A 21456-nucleotide genomic window follows, 5' to 3' on the forward strand; every position below is an offset into this window, starting at 1 on the left:
CTATAAAAGTTAGTATTTTTTAAAAAAAATCAGCTACCATCTTCTAATTGCCTTCCTCAATCTCCAACACTTCTTTTTAAAGGAGCTTTCAAAATAATCCTTCAATATAATTTGTTCTTGTGACAAAATGAAAATGTAAAATTTATTATTTAGCATGTATAGGAATACCAATAGTCTACAAATACTACTTTTTATGCTATTTCTTCTGAACTTCTTCTAAGGAGCTTAAGGGTAGCTTGCATACAATACCTAGGCGGTCTTCGGTCCAATTAGTACTCAGTATCAAATCCTTTAAGGGCTTCAAACTGTTTTTTACATCCATTTTAAAGAATCTTTAAAAAATACCACTGAGGGATTGTGAAGCACTTTGAGCTATTAGGAAAAGAGCAATACAGAAATTACAAAAAATACTTCAAATATTCAAATATTCCACCTGGTTGAGATAGTGATCCCTTTGTTTTCTGACAGTTTTGTGTACATAAACTTTGTTCCATAAGCAAAATTAATAAAAATATTGTTTATAAAAAACATTCACTGTATATAAAAGGTATATGTGAAACACATGAATTTCATGTGTAGACTTGAATCCCATCTTCAAGATATCTCATTATGTACAAATATGCAAATAAAGCATTTCCTCCTTATCTATGAGTTTGATATGTTTCACTTACTCATGCACCAAATTTACTCTTTAAAATACTTATGGGCCTCCATAATTCTTCCAGTGTGTTTCTATTGTATGACTCCAGCCCAAGTATAGTTAAAAATACAGGGTTTGCTATTATCTACATTTTCAGGTATCTGGGGAGGGGCAACACCTTAGAAGGTACTTCCCTTGAATATAGGGGCCCATATTATATTCTTAACGATGTAAAATAGGGAACAAGGATGGGGGGAGGGGAGGAGACCAGAAACATCCCCTCAACTTCCTTACCTTAACTAATCTGAAAGTTCAAGCCTGGAATTGGAGGTATCTCCCTTCTCCTCAAACCCCATCCCATAATATCAACCTATCATATGCAATACTCAGAAGGATTCCCTCTCCACCATCCAAAGTCACTTGGGGACTCGCACGACAGGGGCCAGGGAGCACAGGTAGAGGCAGGACAAGTGCAATTGCCTTCCCTTTCTTCAGGTAATTTATCTTCAGAGCTAAGCTAATATAAGCTATTGCACCTTAGCCAGGATTATCATAACTGACTCCCATAACCCTGTAAGTGATCCGAATCAAAAAGGCCATGTACCCAGTGGATGCTATTGAAAATGCTTTTGTCTCCCTGTGATAATCACTTTAGCACATCAACAGTGAAAATGGTGTTGTAATAGTATTGGCTATAATATACCCAGGAATAGTGTTATCTGCCATAGATGAAAATCTGAAAGGGTGTGAAAAATAAATTATGAGACATCCAGTGGAAGATTTAAAAAAAAAATCTATTATGTACTGAACAGTATATGCGCACATGCAAATATCTTAATATAAATATAAGCAGATTCAAAGTGCACATATGAGGTTTGGGACATAACAGAATGCTTTTTTTTAAACAACTCCTGCTGGATTTCTCTCTTCTCCTAATTGTTTATTCAAGCTCTGTTTAATATTATGCAGTTTAAAATAAAGATTTTCTGAGAGATCTAACTGCTCTCCATTTGTGCTTCCTTCAAATCAGCTGTGTATCCATTTTATAAAGATATTGTATAATAACAATACATTATAAAGGATAATGTCTGTTGTGCTATTGTATGTTGTTGTTAGTATTATTGTTATTGTTGTTGATTTAGAGCAGTGGTTCTCAACCTTTTTGTGACTAGGAACCACTTGACCAGGGACCACTTTGACCAGGGACCACTTTGACCAGAGACCACTCTCCAACATTAGTACCAAAAGGTTGACTTTTTGGTCGACTTTAGATTTGGTTTGGTTATTTGGGTTGCTGATTCAGAAAACTGCATTGGATAGACCACATCAGCTCTAGCTTCTGGTACAGAACATATGCCATCCAGTAGTCACCATCTGCTCGCCCACAGAAAACCCTATTTAATAAGCCTCAGCACTATAAGAGAGTTTTGTGACACCAGTCACTCACAGGTTGGGAACCACTCATTTAGAGGCTTAACAAAGTCCACGTGGTTCAATTAGTTGCCCAAGGAGAATACTAACAACTGCAAAATTGCAGGGACCATCTTGGAACAGGAGTCTGCAACTAAGGTGTAAAGGTTATGTTCTGAATGTGTATGATCCCAAATTCAGTCCCTGGCATCCTTAACGGGAAACCCCTAAACAATAGTAGGATAGAAGACAGAGACAATGGTGTTGTGAGCTCTTTGCAAATAAGAAACAGAACTTTAATGCAAAAACAGCAATTGCGCTTTCTGTCCTTCCACAGATCAGAGTTATCTACATATAAAACAGTATCTGCTTAGGTTCATGAGTTCCCAACTTGTGAAAGTTACTTTTTTTGGGCTAAAACAACCCAGAATTTCCAAGATAGTATGAACAGTCTATAAATGTAACTTTCTGAAGTTCTGGCATTCCTGAAAATTGCAAATTTTGCCAGGAAATGGATATATAGGGAAGCAACATATATGGAGCCATTCCTAGCGAATACGGCAGCCTTATCGTGATAAGGGAAAAAGAAGGCATGGTGTCATCTTTCGACATCATACTAACTTTTTCTGTGGAACAATTTTTTTAAGAAAAGTAGGCTGAATAATTATTTGCTGAAATAAAAATAATAATCTTACCTGCCATTTTATTGCAAACTATCTTATTTTTGGAACACGGTGTAATTTTGAGAAACATTCTTTGGAAAGAGCAGGCTGATCTGCAAAGGGCATGTCTAAGTGAAGCTGAAAGTACTTCCCTCTGATATAACAACATTTTCTATAACATACAGAAGTAAATAGCAAAAGATCAACAGGCAGCCATGACCTTCATTTCCAGAAAGCATTTATGTTGCTTAGGAAACTTAGAAGCAAAGCTGGCAGCAAAGTTCAGAGATCAGCAAGGTAGAAGGAAAATATATCTTCAGACAGAAAAAGTAAACAGATCTGACTTGTTCCACAATGCAAAAATAAAATATATTTTGACATCCTATGAGAACTTCACACATTGTTTTGTTAACTGTATTACATCCTGAAAAAGTCAGTATGGCATAGCTCTTTGAGTGAGAAACGAAGGTTCTGATCTCTGGGATAGATTTGCTTTTGTGTCCATATAATTTTGAACAACAACAATTATATTTGAAGGCCTTATTCAGATGGCATTAACACTTCCATAGCCTAAGGCACTACCCTATAGTAAGTTTCTGCTTCCAGAGTATCTGCTTTGAAGTGTATTATCTGGCAATGTAGACTCATATAATAGTTCAAAGCAGATAATCTGGGATCAGATGTTGGATTATATGGTAGTGTAGATCCAACTTGAGATTCTAGATTCACTGGACTAACACAGGAAATTGATTTTCTTGGATTTTAGTTTAGAGAATCCCTAGGACATGAACAGTATCTTAAATAGCAATGTAGACAGAAGATTGGGTACATCTTTCATGGGCACATCTACTTTGACCATTTAATGGACCATGGATCAGCTCTGGCTCCTTCTACACCGCCATATAACATCCAGATTATCTGCTTTGAACTGGATTATATGGCAGTATAGGCTCATATAATGAAGTTCAAAGCAGATAATGTGGATTATCCACTTTGATAATCTGGATTATATGTCAGTGTAGAAGGGGCCTCTGTTGAATGCCACATGAAGCTAATTTGGAATAACATGGGGCAAAGCAACCTTAATGCAGCCTCTGGGACAATAATTAGTTATAGTCTCAAGCTCCCAAAGTAGATAATTATCATTAAAGTTGCTGTTTAGAGCAGCTCTTTACTTTCCTTTTTCCCAGGAGAAACTAAAATAGTTGCCTCTGATGACCCTTTCACACCCACACCCAAAGATTTATATCAGTTAGCACTTCTCAGGTCTCATTGCTTTATTACAATTGCTTCATATAACAATTTCCCCAAAGTTCCACAAATCATTCATATATGAATGCTTGGATAACTTTGAAAAAAATGTTATTTCAGGCAACTTGTAATAAAGCAATGTATATCTCACATAGCAGATGATTCCTCCATCCAAGTTGCTAGATAACCAGGGGCTACAAGTAAAATTTCAGGTATTTTTACATTCCAGAAGCAACTTGCAGTTTCTCAGGTCGCTCCTGATACGACAAAAAAAATTCCAAGCTGACAGAAGTAGGATAGGCACTAACACCTTTTGTGCTGTAAACAGAATGGTTTGTTATAAACAGAGCACAGAGGATCCTTCCATAGAAAATAGGTTTGAAGGAAGGTGTCCAAGCCAGCAGGAAGGGAGATGGCCCACTTTGCAAGAAAGACTGATTTTATTTCAAGGTTAAAGAGGTTAAAAAGCAAAAATTAGCAGCGTAGCTGATCAGATTCTTCCACAATTTTTCTGAAGGTTACTTTGCATTGTGTTGCACTGCATCCTAGGATATCTTCAAATGGAATCAGTAGTCAATTCAATGTGGGTGAAAGATCAAAGAACCAAATGTAAAATGTTTGACATATAAAAGTTATTTTAATAAAAGGACTGTTGGTATTCTTACCATTGGGCAAGGCGTTGCTCTACTTCCTTTAGAAAGCTGGTGTGAAACTTGTGCAAAGGTTCAAAGTTGGAAAAGATGAGATTCTTCAGTGCTTCTGGCATGCAGTCATCTTTGCTTACTGTGCTCTGGAACCACTATAAAGATGAAACAGGGTAGTAAGGCAAGCGACTGAAGACAAACCAAGCCTGTTGATTAGCACACATCTCCAGGCCCTATGAGTCCTACGCGATGCTGCTCCTTAACTAGAGATTAGCATAAATTTGTTGAGATCAATGGCAACAGATGGTCTACATACTGGAAAAAATTGACACAGCATCTTTGCCTTATGAATACAGTAGACTAGCTTACCTTTAAAATATCCTAATTTAGATTTGGAATCTATCAAGCATATCCATTTGTATATCTTCTCTGTCTGTGACAGATGCTCTGGCTTTAGCAAATATAAAACCATGACACTCTCTGGCTGGAGAGATTATTACTTAGGGCCCATCTACACAGGCAGACACTATAATCTGGCTGGAAGCTGGCTCAAAGTTGGGGTGTCCAGAAAATATCCTCTCCCAACGTGAGCTTCAAAGCAATTCCAGCCAGAAAAAAAAACTCACCAGAAATCCTTATAGAGATCCGATGGCTCTGTGTGGACTCTTTTACACTTTGCAGCAAATTTGTGTGGCACCTGTGTAGGCATTCTGTAATGAACTGGATCTTTATAATTTACATTCTGATCCAGGTTAATTGCCTTTGTGGAAGGACCCTAAGAGTGAACATACACTGTAGCATTAATGCGGTTTGACACCACTTTAACTGCCATGGCCCAATATTATGGAATCATGGGAGTTGGAGTTTTATGTAGTTTTTAACTTTTTCTGTCAAAAAAGTTGGGTTTTTTTACCCTTCCGAATTTTTGCCCTCACAATTTTTCAAAGTTCTTCATGATTAAGCAATCACAAAATTTAAATTATAGGACCCAGCCCACTAATCTCAGGAGTAATTCAAGTGAGTTGATTTGCTTTCAGGGCTTTTTAGGTTTGCAGTAACAAATTTTCCACACTCCTACTTCATTTCTAAAAATAATAATAGACGAATATTGCTGAAAACAGATGCATACACATGCATTTATATGTTGTGAGTACTTCATTACCGGAAACCTTTCCACTACCTTTTGTATCTCTGTTTTTGGGATATTACTATCAAATCAGTTGCCATTGTTTAAGTGGATGTTTTTCAGATTCCCATTGTTACTGCCCAAAACGGGCAAAATGTTATTGAAAGGAGAGTGGGCAATAAGTGAAACAATGTTTGACTGGATAAGATAAATAATATGCAGTTGGAGAACTGTGAGGAGGTTTGCAAAGATTGCCCATAATTAAAATCAAAGGCTCCATGGGAGTCAATGACTGTTCTCTATGCTTATTAACATCTACATGAAGCTGAGGGAGTATTGGAGTTGAATGCCATCAGTATACTGATGATATCCAGCTTTCTCTCTTTGCTTTACAATCAATGCCAAGTAGACTGTGGTAGCACTAAATCGTTGATGGGATGTAGTAAAGGAATGGATGCAGGTGAAGAGACAGAGGCTTAATGCAGAGAAGACAGAAGTGTTGCTGGTCAGTAGGAAACCCAACCTAGGATTGGGATCACAGCCTGTTTTGGATGGGGTTGCTTTTCTTCTGAAAGATAGGTCCATAGCTTGGTTGTGCTCCTGGACCTTGCACTACTTCTGGAAAATCAGGTTATGGCAGTGAACACAAATGCCTTTGCCAATTTCTGACTAGTGTGCCAGATGTGCCCTTTTGTGGAGAAAATAGATCTGACCACAGTGGTTCATGTCTCAGCTACTTTTAATTAGCCTATTGTAATGTGCACTGCATAGGGCTGCCCTTGAAAAGTATTCAGAAGCCAAAGAGAATCCAAAATGCTGCAGCCAGGACTGCAGTTTTAGAAACTATATAACATCAGTTCTGCAAGAACTAGAATGGCTTCCCATTTGCTTCCCACTTCAAGACAAGATGATAAGGCAACCTATAATAACCTAAACAACTGGAGCTAAAATGACAAAGGAACACTCTTCCCTTATGATCCTGCCAAAAAACTTAGATTTTCAGAAGAGGCCTTTAATACCACATGAAGTTAGGTTGGTGGGTACATGTAAGGAAGTTATGTGGGCTCCATCTGTTTTAAACTTCTGGGAAGCAGGAAAATAATATTGTTCCATGTTGTATTTTAATGATTAAAATTATTATTTCAATTGTTTTAACAATGGAGTTTCCATCTTTTAATGAGTATTTTAAGGTGGTTTTAAAATATTATTTTCTATTTTATTTTATTTTATTGCCTCAAGAGCCCATGTGAGCTGGGAGTTAATACAGATTTACAATTAATACATATATACATACATATAACAAAGTAAGTGAGGAGAAAACAAACATAATTTAAAGTAGGTTATCAGCACACAGTTACTTTAAAACTACAAAGGGACACTCTTTTCTCTTTCTTCTAATTAACCAAAATTGTTATCTTACCACAAGCTGTTACTAGCTATAGTAGCTATGATTCCTGGAAGACATGTGGACTGCAAGAATAAGGATTGCTTTGTGTGCAATGCAAAAGCAAACATACCGATGTGATGACCTCAAGGTCTTTCAAGTAAGTCCGTTCTGTAGTAGAAACCTCTTTAGCAATAAAGTATGCTTTGTCTGTTGGAAACCTCTGGAAATAGTAAGAAAGGGGAGGGGGGTCAGTTTTTATTTTCACTCAAAGCCAAGCTCTTGAACAGAAAACATGACATGAAAACAGTAAGCCCACTGCAAATTAGAGAATTTTGCTGAAGAAGCAGGAATTGATTATTCCCAAATTCAAGACAAGAAAGAAGAAACTTGCCAATTTTTTTTTTTACAAAAGAGAATTTCAATCTACAATTATAAAATGCTAAAATGTAAGCACCCCATACCAAAAAAAAACAACAACCCCAAAAACAAAAACCAACAACAACAACCCGAAAAGGAAAAAAGATCACTACTTAGAGAAAAACACCTTTTGAAATTAGAGATTGCTTACTACTTTCAAAGTAAAAAATGAATGAATTCTTCCAAAATCTAGCTTTTGATGTTTGTGGTCAATGAATCGATGTGTACTTACATGTGCAAAGAAAGCACCACCAAATATTTTCAAATGAGTCTATTTTTTCATGCCTTCATGCTTTGCAGGTAAACAAAACTTTGTATAGTATGATCCATTAGCAGTACTTTTATTTCCCCACCTCTGAAATATCTAAAGTTACACTGCAATCCTAAAAGAGTAACAAAGAATGCTGAGAAGGTTCTGTTGGTTTACACTGTCTGGGACAGATAGGGTATGTCTCTGTTAGACTTAACATGGGAGAGATTTCTGGATTTTGGGTTTGTTTGGTTTTTTGTTTTGTTTTTGGGGGGGTTTTTTACAGCTAAAGTCCCAATCTGAGGAATCCAGCTGAATCAAAGCCAACTCTAGCCTGCCCCTAGAAATGTAGTCCTATGGGCAATGGGAACATTGCTGCAAGCAGATTTACAACTGGAGTATAAAACTGGTTCCTGTGGGTCAAGTGTAGTTTTCCCCTAGTTCATTGTGTAGCTCTTATAGTTTGTTTTTCCAAGTTCCTTAGCCTTCACTACCAATGAAAAAAACCTGAGCAAAATCTTCACAGGTCAGCTTCTTTGAATGTATTTTTACAAATTTTCATGCATTTAAGGGACATATCTGCTGCATTTGCCTGCTCCAGAATTACATACTGAATACTTCTCAGGTTTGTTTTATTAATATTTAATTTATTAATAATAATATTATTTGTTTTAGATGCAAAAAAATAATCCAAAATAAAGTTTTCAAAACCAAAAGTAGATTTCAATCCACTTCTACTTCTGCTATTGTCCCCTGGCACTTTAAGACACCAGTGTACCTCAACCTAACAAAACTGTGCATGTCTTCTGTATTGTTTCATCCTTATTTGTAAAATATGGAAAAGAAGCAAAAAAGGTACATGGAGAAGATAGAGACCAATATCAAGCAACCAAAGTCTCAGATTCTTAGAAATCCAATTAATTTTATGATTTATAAAGAGCAAAGGAAAGCCTTACCATTCACTAATGGAGACATTCAATGAAAGAAAGAAACAACAGCATTTAGCTTTCTTACCCCACACACCTATCTATTGCCTCTATTTATGAAATTCTAGGCATGTTTCATTCACATATAAGTCTCAGTTAATTCAATTATCTCTACTCCCCAGCAAGCAAACCCAAGGGTTTTCTTTGCTTTGTGGTTTTCACAAGAGCTCTGTAAGGCACACGCATGTCATCATCTGGCATCTGCAAAGAACTAAAGCCAGCTGGCTGGTATGGAAAGGTCACCTAGCAGGATTTGGATTCTGCTATGTATTCCATTTGAAAAATCAAAGGAGTAGATCAGAAGTTGGGATGATTCAACTTCCTGGCCAATTTCCCAAACCCTCTTCCAAGCTCCTTGATCTTTCTTCTGGGGATGGTGGTGGTTAGAAAGCTCTCAATTGATAATCTGGCTCATCTGAAAGGCACACAGGAGCATTGCTTTGCATTAATACTGCCTCCCCAAACCCAACAAATGGAAGCAAAACAAAAGTAGAAATGAAAGCTGGAAGTTACTTTTACTTTCAATTTTTGCCAAACATAATCAGCTTTCCTTGTGGGTAGGGGACAGCGAAATAATAGAAACAAAAGAGAATGGCAGAAAGAGACAGAAAAGCAGGTGATCCAAACAATTTTTATTATGGCCTATCCACTGTTGGCTTCGGACTCATCTAGGGACTGAGCTGGATTTCATTTGGATGGAATGATAAAACGAACTCTTCTGATTCACTTTTGCTAGATGAACATGCAATTGGAGTCATTATTCTTTAGGCCAGTGCTACTCAACTGGTGATCCATGGATTGCTGCCAGTCCACAAGTTATCAGCAGAGGATCACTAGAGTTTCCAGAAAAGAAACAGTCATAGCCACGCAAATGGTACTGGTGCTTGGTGCACCAAAAGTAGGGGAATCAGATATCTTAAGAATTGCTTTTTTACATGTTACTCTTTTTGGAACGTTGTGATGCCATTTGTAGATATAAAACTGGTATATGAATGTGTATATATGCCATAGATTATGCAGAATTCTGTATTAGGAAGTTGTGTAAAATAAACTCCACACATACTGATATGTAACTTAAATAGAAATTGCTTCTGATTTAATTGAAAATACAATTCTCTACAGAAAAAAGACTCTCACTCCCAATGTAAAGAAAATGCCGTTACATCAATGGTAATATTCATCAGATCAAAGGCCCAGCTCTAGCAGCCCAATTCAAAGACTCAAAGAACCAAGAGAAGTTACTATTTGAGCAAAGTAGATGAAAGTCTACAATGGATATGTTCTATGTAGAAGCAGTCCCAAGTTATGAACCTGATGGGTTCTGTAAGTTTGTTCTTAAGTTGAATTTGTATGTAAGTTGGAACAGGTACTTGTTAAAGTGTAACTCCATCCATCTATCTATCTATCTATCTATCTATCTATCTATCTGGTTGGAGTTACATTTTAACAAGTACCTGTTCCAACTTACATACAAATTCAGAAGATTTCACCTTCGTTCAGAAGATTTCACCTCCTTTTCTGTCCCTGTGATAACTGGATTTGGAAAAAATGGGATTGTTATGGAAACAAGGATAGGCAATAAAGCTTTTCCCCATAATAACTCTTTCCGGAGTGAATTTCCCTTCCTGGGGGTAGATTTCTCTCACTTGTCTCACCCCCATTCTTAACTATGAGTCATTTATAAGCTGGATGTTTGTAACTTGGGGACTGCCTGTAAGAAATTGAGATTGGTCAGAGCTTGGCAAAAGAAGAAATAATTGCTGGGGTTGATATTCTAGATACTCTATGTACAGCAAGTATTGTAACCAGTCAGTACCTTTTTCCTGACTTCCTCTTCGTCATCGGTCCGAACACATGTCTGGTCATTTAGCAGAGGGCTGACTAGCGGAGAAGCCTGCCTGTTATCAGGACTCAGATTAGGAGACAAAGTCGTATTTGCCATGGCTGGTCCGCTTTGGGAATTGATTGACAGCTCTGAAAGGTGAGGGCTACCAGCAAGAGAGCCTGCTGAAGGAATAACACAATGAAATGAAGAAATATTACTTGTATTATAAATGAAAGTTATATCCTGAGATTCACAGCCTTTTCAAATCAACATGGTTCTATCATGGTCTTTGGATCAATTACCATTTAAATAGGCTAAGCTGTTTTTCAAGCCAGTTCTCTGAAAAATGAATTTGCATAATCTTTTATGCCCATGTAGGTCTGGCTTGAATAAGAACCATGCTGCCATGCATGGCAATGGGGAAAAATTGTCTGCATGTTTCACCAACTGCTGTCTCTCTAACATGTGATTGTCAGAGAAGCATTAAATACTATAGGAAATGGAAGCTGCATGAGTAGTAATATTACATGTATACTTTCTTACAGACATAGTTCAAAAAAGTAACGTTTCTAAGCATTGGCAGGATATGCCTCGTGATCTCTCCCTAGAAAGAATAAAGGGAGAATCCCAAATGCAGATAAAGCAGGAAATCTAATTTTATGCAATTACTATCTAAGCATTGTTCAAAAGGCAGAGAAGAAGCATTCGTTTATCCTGCACAAAGTTGTGTGGGAGGGAGAAGGGTTCTCTGAAAAGGATGGCTGTCAAAGCTGTTAATTTTGTCAATGATAGAATATTGAGAAGCATGTATACAGGCAAAAGGAGGTGACCTTCTATTTCCTTTTGCCCAACAAGTAAGCATTATAGGTTTATGAAACCAGCAATGGCAAAAAGCGTTACCCTATAGTTACTGGAGCCTTTTCACCCTCCTACAAACTCTAGAAATACAGCTTTTTAAGATTACTTTGCAGGATGCTAAAGAAGAGGCAGTAAAAAGAACAGAGTCTAGGCATGGGAATGGTGGAGGGGAGAGATTTGCTATGTCAAACTCACATCTAAAACAAAGGGAAGGAACTACTCCAGCCCTCTTGCTACATACAACAGAAGTAAGTGTGGTATACCTTGTCAAGTTACTCCATGCTCTTCTGACTGTTTGAAGTGGAAATGCTAGCATTATATTTACAGAAAAGGGGTTATTTTAAGAAATATGTAACAGGACAACATCAAATCTTCACAGTTGTTCACTGACATTAAATCGATAAATTGTGTGGAAGATAATATTACTTTGGTGGTTATGTCTAACACAGTGGTGCAAAATGCTGCAAAATATATCCTCCTTTTATAAGAGGGCTGGGTGATTCAAAATGTAGAAGGAGACGTTAATGTTGATATTACAGTATTGTTACAATTTAAGCAAAAATTAAACTTCCACACACTATATATCATTTAGTGAAATTGGCTCCCCCTCCTCACCCTTCATATTTTCCAAATGGATCTTTATTTAGAGCAGTGGTTCCCAGATGTTTTGGTATTGAACTCCCAGAAATCCTAACAGCTGGTAAACTGGCTGGGATTTCTGGGAATTGTAGGCCAAAACACCTGGGGACCCACTAGTTGAGAACCACTAATTTTGAGGAATGAATGGGCTGTCAGCTATCACAGCTAACTATACCATGCATTAAAACATATGTAGAATGCTTGCAGTGCCTGAAGCTCCTAATGATCTCTTTCAACAGATCTTGAAAACATCAGCAAAATATGGCCCAATAACAAGTATCTACACACCAGCACACACAGAGAATAAATCGATGTATGCACTTTTCAGGAAGATCTAAACAGTACAGATTTTTGAATCACCACAGCAAGATTCTGAATTATCTCATTGTCTTTCTCAACACCAAACCAAATAGGATATGTTTACTAAACTGTGTATTTTTAGGATTAACCAGAGCAAATAGCATACTTGGCTGAAGTGAAGATGAATGGTGGTTACCACTGATGTATTGAATTTACCCAATGTCCATGATAAAGAGATACTCAGGAAAATCTGAGAGAAAAGTCACATCTTGTTACACAAATGTCAATTTTATTGACACTAGTACACAACTGTATACAATAGTTCAATAGCAAAATGAATGCATTATAAGAAGAAAGAAAGAAAAGAGAAGGGGAGGAATCCTTAAATGTGACACTGGATTTTCTAAATTTTACAAAAAATGATGTATAGGAATAAAGGTGTTACCAAGTGAGAAGTAAAAACATAGAAATTCTGGCACTGCGTCTGTCCCATGACAGAAGATGAAAATGCTGGTATCTGTGTGAGAAGTTATCTACCCAGTTGGGCACAAACATTTCAAGTCCAGGTGCCTAATCTTTACAAAGCTAATAAAAGGAAGTGCTATGGTAGCCAAAACCATTATTTCTTTACCTTAACTAGTCTTCTTTAACCTGGTGCACTCCAGATATTCTGGACTACAACCCCAAAGCCTGTACATCTTGCTATGTTGGTTGTGTGATTGTGAGAGCTAAGTCCCATCCACAATACAAAAAGTTGCAGGAGACTGATCTAGACTGTGATCAACAATTGTAGCAACACTGCTGTCATGATTCAGGAATGGTCCTATGTTGCAATCTGATTCAGATACTTGCCGTTGGTCAAGTAATCACTTAGAGGAGTAATCCACCCCAATGTGCAATCCTAGTTGAAGCTGAATTAAAATGTGTTATCTGATTGAGTTTTAGTAGTTACGTGAAGCAAAACTCTACTAAGGTTTGGCTTTGCAAGTCAGGGCAGTGATCCATTGCTCTTGAGAACTTTTAATTAAGTGTCCTGGGAGATCATCAAAAGTACCCAAAATGCAGTTCTAGATGTTAAACTCAAAATTCAGCACCTATCAAATTATCAGGGAGGAGAAAACTAAACACACGTAAATTTGAAAGCTAAGGTTGATAGAATTTGAAAGTGTTTTAAAAATTGTTGAAGGCCAAAGACAAGGGCCCCTTCTCCACGTTATCTGCTTTGAACTGGATTACATGAGTCTACACGGCAATATAATCCAGTTCAAAGCAGATAATCTGGATTTTATAGTGCAGTGTACAAGAGACCTAAGAACTAAAATGGATAACAGAATACACAATATGTTTGGTTTTTGTTCCGGTGATCCAGGTTAAAATCAGCTTTGCCTTCTAGGCACATCTAACTATGTGTTCTTGCATGCCAAGCAGATGCAGTGCTGTGTGCTAATGAAAACAGTCACCATGTCCTTCTCACACATACTAATCTGTATCATGTGCTACATCTCAGAAAAACCCTGTGACTTCAGGGGCAGATGTGAAAATTGAGGAGGAAAACTCAACTGCACTTCAAAGTCTGATATTTCCTGTAAGGAATTAGTCACTATGTGAAAAAAATTACCATGCCATTATATTGTGCAAATTCAAGGATACATCCATTTTTTTCCCTCCCATTTTAAGTAGCAGAATGCTTTTCAAACAGCCTCAGGACTATAGATAGATTTTTAGCTCTAGCCTTGAAAATATTTTCTTTGTTAACAACAGAGTACTTACACATCTGCCAAGGAATTAAGATTATCACTTTCTTTTCTGCAAAATTCATTTGCTCACATGAAGCAGGTCTCAAGATGATGCCTTGATGGATTCAGTATCCTTTTATACATTAACATTTAACCTCAAGCAGCTTAAATTGCTAACCCATAGGTAATTACACATGGGATTGGAGTGTCATTGTTTTATGTCAGTTCCACATACTCCCAGAAATGTGTTTGATGACCAGCTAATAAAACAGAATTATATAACAAATCCATAACTATATGGCATGTATTACTAATCCCTAAAAAAGACTGAGCACATTTATGAAAAAAGTTTCAAGTAAGGTTAAGATTACGCTTTACGCTTCTGTAACTAAGCATTTACATAATATCAATTGAACTGGGATATTCTTAAACATTTTTTGATGCTGCTACTCCAGACCTTATAAATATTTAAATTCCTCTTATTTCAAATTGCACTTCGTATGCACCAGAGTCAGAAATGGAAATCCCTCCAAAGAAAGCGAATGCATTCCACATTTCTCACACTGTTAAAATGAAAAGTAATTTTAACTACAAAAAACACAAATCCACTAAAAGTTGTGGTGCATAAATGACAAAGGTCAATATTGCCTAACAGTTTGTATATTACAATATTCAACAAACAACAAATTTATATGGTATAGGCATAACACAATGTATAATGAACAACAACCAGTTGTTTACAAAGATTACACATACATAACATAAAGAGTCTTTTGGTGTGAAGACAACTTGTCTTCAGGGCATAAGATCCCTTGCTTTAGAGTAAGCGTAATGTAAAGAGTCTTTCTTGGTGTAAAACCAACTTCTCTTCAGGGCATAGGATCCCTTGCTTTAGAAAATTTTCGGTTCTTTATATACAGATATCCACATCCACGACCGGTTTCGACTAGAGTCTTCCTCAGGTGGATATATGAGACATCAAGTTCTTCACAATACTAATCCCTCCTTGGGTGTTTTATACAATGGGACAGTGGATAAGTTCTCAGAAGCCGTGCTCTGCAGCAGTTTGATTCTCTAGCAAGCTTGAGGAAGACTCTAGTCGAAACCGGTCGTGGATGTGGATATCTGTATATAAAGAACCGAAAATTTTCTAAAGCAAGGGATCTTTGTAAACAACTGGTTGTTGTTCATTATACATTGTGTTATGCCTATACCATATAAATTTGTTGTTTGTTGAATATTGTAATATACAAACTGTTAGGCAATATTGACCTTTGTCATTTATGTACCACAACTTTTAGTGGATTTGTGTTTTTTGTATTAGTGGGAAGTAATTTTAACTGCCAGCACGTACACCAGGACATGGTGCTGGAACCCAAAATTAAACTGGTATTCTTGTTATTTTCTTCAATAAAATGGAATTTTCTTAAATCAGAATTTTGAAATGCCAGTACTAGAAAGGTTGAACAGAATCCAACTTTTGGAAGCTGTCCTTCATTTTAAAAACAGTGATTCACTTTTAGGAAAAAGTCATTTAAAATGTTGAAACAGGATAACACATCCAAAGAAATGTGGAATGCGGACGGATTCACTAAGAATGTTTCAGAAAAAAATGGAGATGCAAAACTAGCATTGGAAAATGGCCAAAAAATTAATGAAAGTTACCTTGATGATTTTAGTTAGGACATGAATTCTCTGAATGTTTTCTTCACAGAGCCTATTTTTATAAGATTCCTTTTTGTTTTTCCCGACAGAAAATGTGGCATCTTTCCACTTTCATGAGGTCCATGCATTGTGGGGGAATGTGACTGACAGATAGCTCAGCTCATTTATGCTTCCTATCCTACTACTTCCAAGGAAGTGGAATGCCACAACCTCCCTTTGATAAAATTTGGACAATCAAAGGGAAGTTGAATGCAATAATTTTTAAATGAACACCCCTAACTCTAACAATAAACAGTGATCCAGCAAAGGGGAGCAATAGAGTTCACTCTGAGAAAAAGAAGGATGAAAAAAGCTTTGCTTGGGACCCTTCCACACAGCCATGTAACTCAGGGCCCTTTAAGACAGACCCTATTTCCCAGGATCTGCTTTAAACTGGATTATATGAGCATGCACTGCCAGATAATTTGGGATAAACAGAAAACCTGGGATCAGATCCTGGGATAAGTTTGGGACATGTTTGGAAGGACCCCCAGAATATCAAGGGAGATAATCCACAATATCTGCTTTGAACTGGGCTGAGTCCACACTGACATATAACCCAGTTCAAAGCAGATAATGTGGGACTTTATACAGCTGTGTGGAAGGAGCCTTGGATTCTTAAGACTTGAAATGAGTACTATGATAGAGGTGACAGTGCATGATTTGTGAACATAAAGCATTATTCCAATGAATGCATATGTCTGCTTCTCCTTGGATGAAACATTTCAGCCAGCAGTGGGACAGCACAAGTAAGAAAGGGAAGGTTTTACAGCAAGATACCAGTTAGAGCGGATCACAAGCCTTCAGTACAGATAATAATAAAAAGCAAAACGAAACAGATGTCATGCATACATTGATCAGTCAATAACTTTGGCTTGACATGCTTACAAACAATACTCCAAATTCAGCATTAGGTTTAGTGGCCAGCAACCTGTCTTCTTGGGTACAAAGTCCATGCTGAAGTGATACAGAATAGCATTAAACCATGGCAAGTACAAAGCTGGGACAGTAACTGCAGCAATGAGACAAGAAAGGTATACTTTTTGTTGGAAAAAAGAGAGGATATTACAAAGGTTGTAACAGCAAGATTGGGTTTGGGCAAGATGAGGGTGTCGCTCTTTCCTATCTTTGTTCTTTCCATTACCAAAAACAAAACAAAAATGAATGGAAAGAAAAAGAGTAGCGTGAATACATTTCCCTCAAACACATATGAATAGGAAAGGTTGCTTATATTAATCAAACTAAATAGGCTATACATCCTGGACCAACAGCCCAATTTATAGGCAAACTCATGCCTCAGCTATTGTCCATTTTGGCCTAACGTCTCCTGAACACTGGCAATGATCATGCTTAAAATGATTTTGTAATGGAGTCAATTGTTTTAAGTCTTGCCTTCACTGGAAAGTGAAGGGAAGTGGAGTTGTGTATCATCACCATGAAGTTCATTGTTTCTGTCAAAAGAAACTTCTTTTTCCAAACAACAGCTCCATGTTTGCTCCTGTTTTTAAGATTTGCAAAGCTGAGTCTTTGCAGTAGTTAGCCATCAATTCAAAATAATAATAAAGGAATGTTTTAAGAGAATGTAGGACACAGCAATAGGAAGAGCTTTCCACTCCTAATTTATAGTTTCCTCCTCTAAATGGGAAACTGGGGCAGTGTGGCAAACAATGCAAGGAGCAGAAGATACACCATGCTTTAAGTAGAAAGACAGAGCAGTGGAGAATAAAAGGGTTTTTTTCTCCTTTAGAGGTACATGCTGCCAAAACAGTGCAAATAGTGAAATCAAAAAGAAAATCTTTATAACATTGTTAAACAAATGACAAGAATGAGAATGAAGATCCCAGCAATTTTTGAATTGGTCTATTCCAATTTTTGAAGATTTAGATTTCCAAAATGTTATATGCACCAGAAAAGGAGGGGTGAGAAGATGGATGGTAAATATATAGATAGATGAAGCTCATATACAATCTGATTCATGTCAACATCAAAACATATTTCATGTGGGGAAAATAAGACACCGTAATCAGGTAGCTTGCGCTATCTCTCAAAAAAGCAAGTGTTCTGCCATTGCAAGATGCTTAACACCTTATTCCAGTGGTTCTCAACCTGTGCATCCCCAGGTGTTTTGGCCTACAACTCCCATAAATCCCAGCCAGTTTACCAGCTGTAAAGATTTCTGAGAATTGAAGGCCAAAACATCTGGGGACCCACAGATTGAGAACCACTGCCTTATTCTTTCTAAATCAAGGATTCAAGGACCTAATATATTTTTGCTGCAGGTATCACAGCAGCAAGTTGCATTTCTGGATAGCCAAGCATAGATAGGACAAAACGTCTGCTGTTGGCCCTAAGTGCTTTCTTTTATAGCAGTGGCTTCCAGTATATAAGGATCTGGGCTGTAGCCAGCCTTTAAAGGAGCCATCTAGAGTGCTGAATCTACTCTCCCAAAATAAATTTAGAACCAGGAAAAGCTCCTTCAAAGTCTGCATCTAAACCCCAGAGAAGATCCACTGTCCCTCTGCCATTTGAAGTATCAGCCATCACTGCTCTTCTCTATGTATTTCCAACAAGAGAAGTTGAACTCTTCATGTTAGAAAAAATTCGGCCTTAAAACTGCGTGAGCTATAATAGCACAAAACACAGCTTTTTCTCTGAAACGTCCTTTTTTTTTTTCATCAGTGGGATTAGAAAGTGATGACATTACCAATCTGGACTGGGGGAGATGGACACATTGGGGTTTTTTTTTTTTTTTTTTAAAAAACCCAACACTACAGTTATCCTTAACCTTTGCTAATATTTTGTTTCATACTTGCAAAAGAAAACAAAATAAATATGGATTTTTGGGGGGTCACTTAATATGCCACTGTTACATGTGGAAAACACACTCTTCTGCATAGAACTAGATATGAAGTGTGGTGGAGTCTTCTTTGGAGGCTTTTAAACAGAGGCTGTCAGGAGTGCCTTGAATGTGATTTTCCTGCTTCTTGGCAGGGGGTTGGACTGGATGGCCCATGAGGTCTCTTCCAACTCTATTCTATGATTCTATGATTTTTATTTCTCACTTCCAACAATGATTTTTTATTTCTCACTTCCATCTCCCCATGGTATTGCACTGATTTTAAGAGGAGAGTTCAAAGCAATAATACATTTAAAAAAGAAAATATTTTAAAAGTATAGAAGACCCCTCTAGAAGCTTGGGACTGTAATAAACAGAGGCCCCAGGAAGCATGGTTGATGATGGCATTAGGAGTGTTATAGTCCAAATGTTCTGAAAGGCCTGGCTAAGTTGAAGTGTCAGATATGCACTCACCAAGTCAGAATTTGTTTCCCTCTTTGATGAGGAAATTGACATTTATGGTATACTTTGTCTAGGCATCACATTGCTTATCTGTGCCAGACACTCGAAGATAAAACACTTGACCAAAAGTCAATTTCTACCTCCCACTGAGGTAGTAAGAAAAGTATTGTGAGCTACATTAACTTTCTTTCTCTTCCTTGATCTCATCTGAAGGGAGATGCTTTGTCTTCTCTGCAAATACACAATGTGCATCTCACTCTGGAGTTTATTTGTGAACCAGTTCTAACCCTATGACTCACACACTTTTCCTTTCCTCCTGCTGTCAGGGAAGTTAGAGTGGCCCTCATTTTTTGCTTTGTTCTATCACCAAAAGTTCCCTTTCTCTGACCCTTAGCCATAGTATTAAAATGAATCCCAGACACAACACAGTTATGGACTCAATACAGAATTTTTTTGCCTCTCATTAGGCTGTCACTTTCATATTTGTAAGTAAGGTCTGATTAGGGATCTGAAGTGCTTCAGTTGATACAGTTCATAGTTTTATGCAGGCTGTAATGTTTAATGTGATGGCAATTGTATGTAAACAAAGGCATGATGAAAAGGCAAATGCTTCTCGCCACAGCCAAGTATGACAATTTGCTACATGCATCAGCTTCCCAACCACTAAACCCAAGATCTGCTGCATTCATGCATTAAGACAGCATTTCTTCCTATGTAGTCAAAAGCAAGGTATAAAAGGGTGCAATAAGGTGCCCATCTAGATCCTAATTGACATGTGAGCAATCTCAGAGAAATATATAGGATTGAAAAGAATTGAGCTATCTTAACTTTACTGGTGTTCAACAAAGGATTTTAAGAAGCCTTAATGAGCAGAGTTGGAGTAGGGTGGGATGAACTTACTATATAAAACTGTGTTGGATTTCATGATATTTGAACAGATAATGTACATAAACAATAACTGTGCACATACACTTGAATGGAGAATCTGCACATATTCTCTTTCAACCACATACAGGGAACTGTGCACAATATCTGGTCAATATCTATACAATCTTGACCATATTGTATACAATATTGTAGGAAATACTATATTTACGCTGTCAGTCCCTCATGCTGTTTGTCAACCAGGCCCAGAAATCTGATAACGTGCTCAACCTTACTTATTATGCTGCTCATTTATCTGCAGTGTTTATAAAATGTGCACAATTACCCATAATCATGCACATTCTCCCTTTAGCCCACACTGGCAACCATATAAACATGTCACAGGTCAATGGCCACTTCTAACCATGACAAAATCAAATGCTTTTAATGAAGAAGAAAATCACGACATTATCTACTTTGAATTGCTTGAAAAACCACTGAAGCAACTGGAATTTATATGAACCATCTAACAAGCTAAGGCTGTACCTTAACAACACATTACTTCTACTATGCCAACCAGACATAAGCACATATGCCCATAATTGACACATTATGTACATTTTATCTACACTTTCTCAACTGTGTTTCTATTTAGCTGTAATTTAAATTAAATATCCAGATGGTAAAGGCAATGATTGAACATATTACTCTAAAAACAAAATGTAGACTACTTTATCAGCATGGTATGAAATAAAAACTCCTTTTTAATCTATTAGTCCATGCTGCTATCTAGCAATTCTGGAATAGTTGAAAACTTAATTTCTTGTCTACTCTCTGCAATCAGATACCCTAACTGTGTTTATGTCCATATGCAAGTACACATTCATATAGGTGGACCGGCAAAAGAGAGACAAAGTTAGATTTGAGCAAGTTAAATCTTGCAAAGTATATATGGTTCTCCTGAAGGGATATGCAGCATGTAGCAAAGCTTTTTTTTAAAGTGCCTAATTCCATTGCATCTTTTGAAAAGTCTGCAACTCAACTTTCATGAAATATCTACCCCTTATGGTTTCAGAGATATGTTTGATTATGCAATAGTAAATATTTCTAATGTACTGTTGAATGGATGAAAACTCTTTAGAAACACTAAATAGTGCCTTACAATTGTAGGTAAATTTGATCCAAGAATTTGAACACTCAGATGTGTGCGTGTGTGTGTGTTGACTTATGCATTTCACAGGGTTTACCTTGCAACATATTGTGATTTCAGGCATCACAATAAATCTCCTTTGTTCTATAAAAATCTAAAATTAGGATCCAGAGTGGTGTCCTGGGTTGGGTGCTGGACTATGGTTCCAGACATCAGGTTTGAATCCCTGCTCAGCTATGGAAAACCATTGGGTGATCTTGGCTAAATCACAATCTTAGCTTCAAATGGAGGGAAAGGCAAATCCTCTCT

The 21456-nt window shown here is 37.2% G+C and overlaps 1 protein-coding gene across 4 annotated transcripts in view; it reads right to left on the reverse strand.

Annotated features, from left to right (window-relative positions):
- Positions 1 to 21456, reverse strand: part of FARP1 (FERM, ARH/RhoGEF and pleckstrin domain protein 1) — a 243091-nt gene that overhangs the window by 31790 nt on the left and 189845 nt on the right. For 2 of the 4 annotated variants that reach the window (XM_060769525.2, XM_060769523.2), the window contains exons 14-16: positions 10590 to 10780; positions 7251 to 7340; positions 4629 to 4762 (exon numbers count right to left, since the gene is read on the reverse strand). In XM_060769525.2, the coding sequence (XP_060625508.2) occupies positions 4629 to 4762; positions 7251 to 7340; positions 10590 to 10780 (415 nt within the window). The remainder of the gene's footprint in view (positions 1 to 4628; positions 4763 to 7250; positions 7341 to 10589; positions 10781 to 21456) is intronic. The other 2 variants (XM_060769526.2, XM_060769524.2) reach the window with 1 other exon arrangement.

This window comes from Anolis sagrei, chromosome 3 (assembly GCF_037176765.1).
Source record: "Anolis sagrei isolate rAnoSag1 chromosome 3, rAnoSag1.mat, whole genome shotgun sequence".
NCBI classification, from domain to species: Eukaryota; Metazoa; Chordata; class Lepidosauria; order Squamata; family Dactyloidae; genus Anolis; species Anolis sagrei.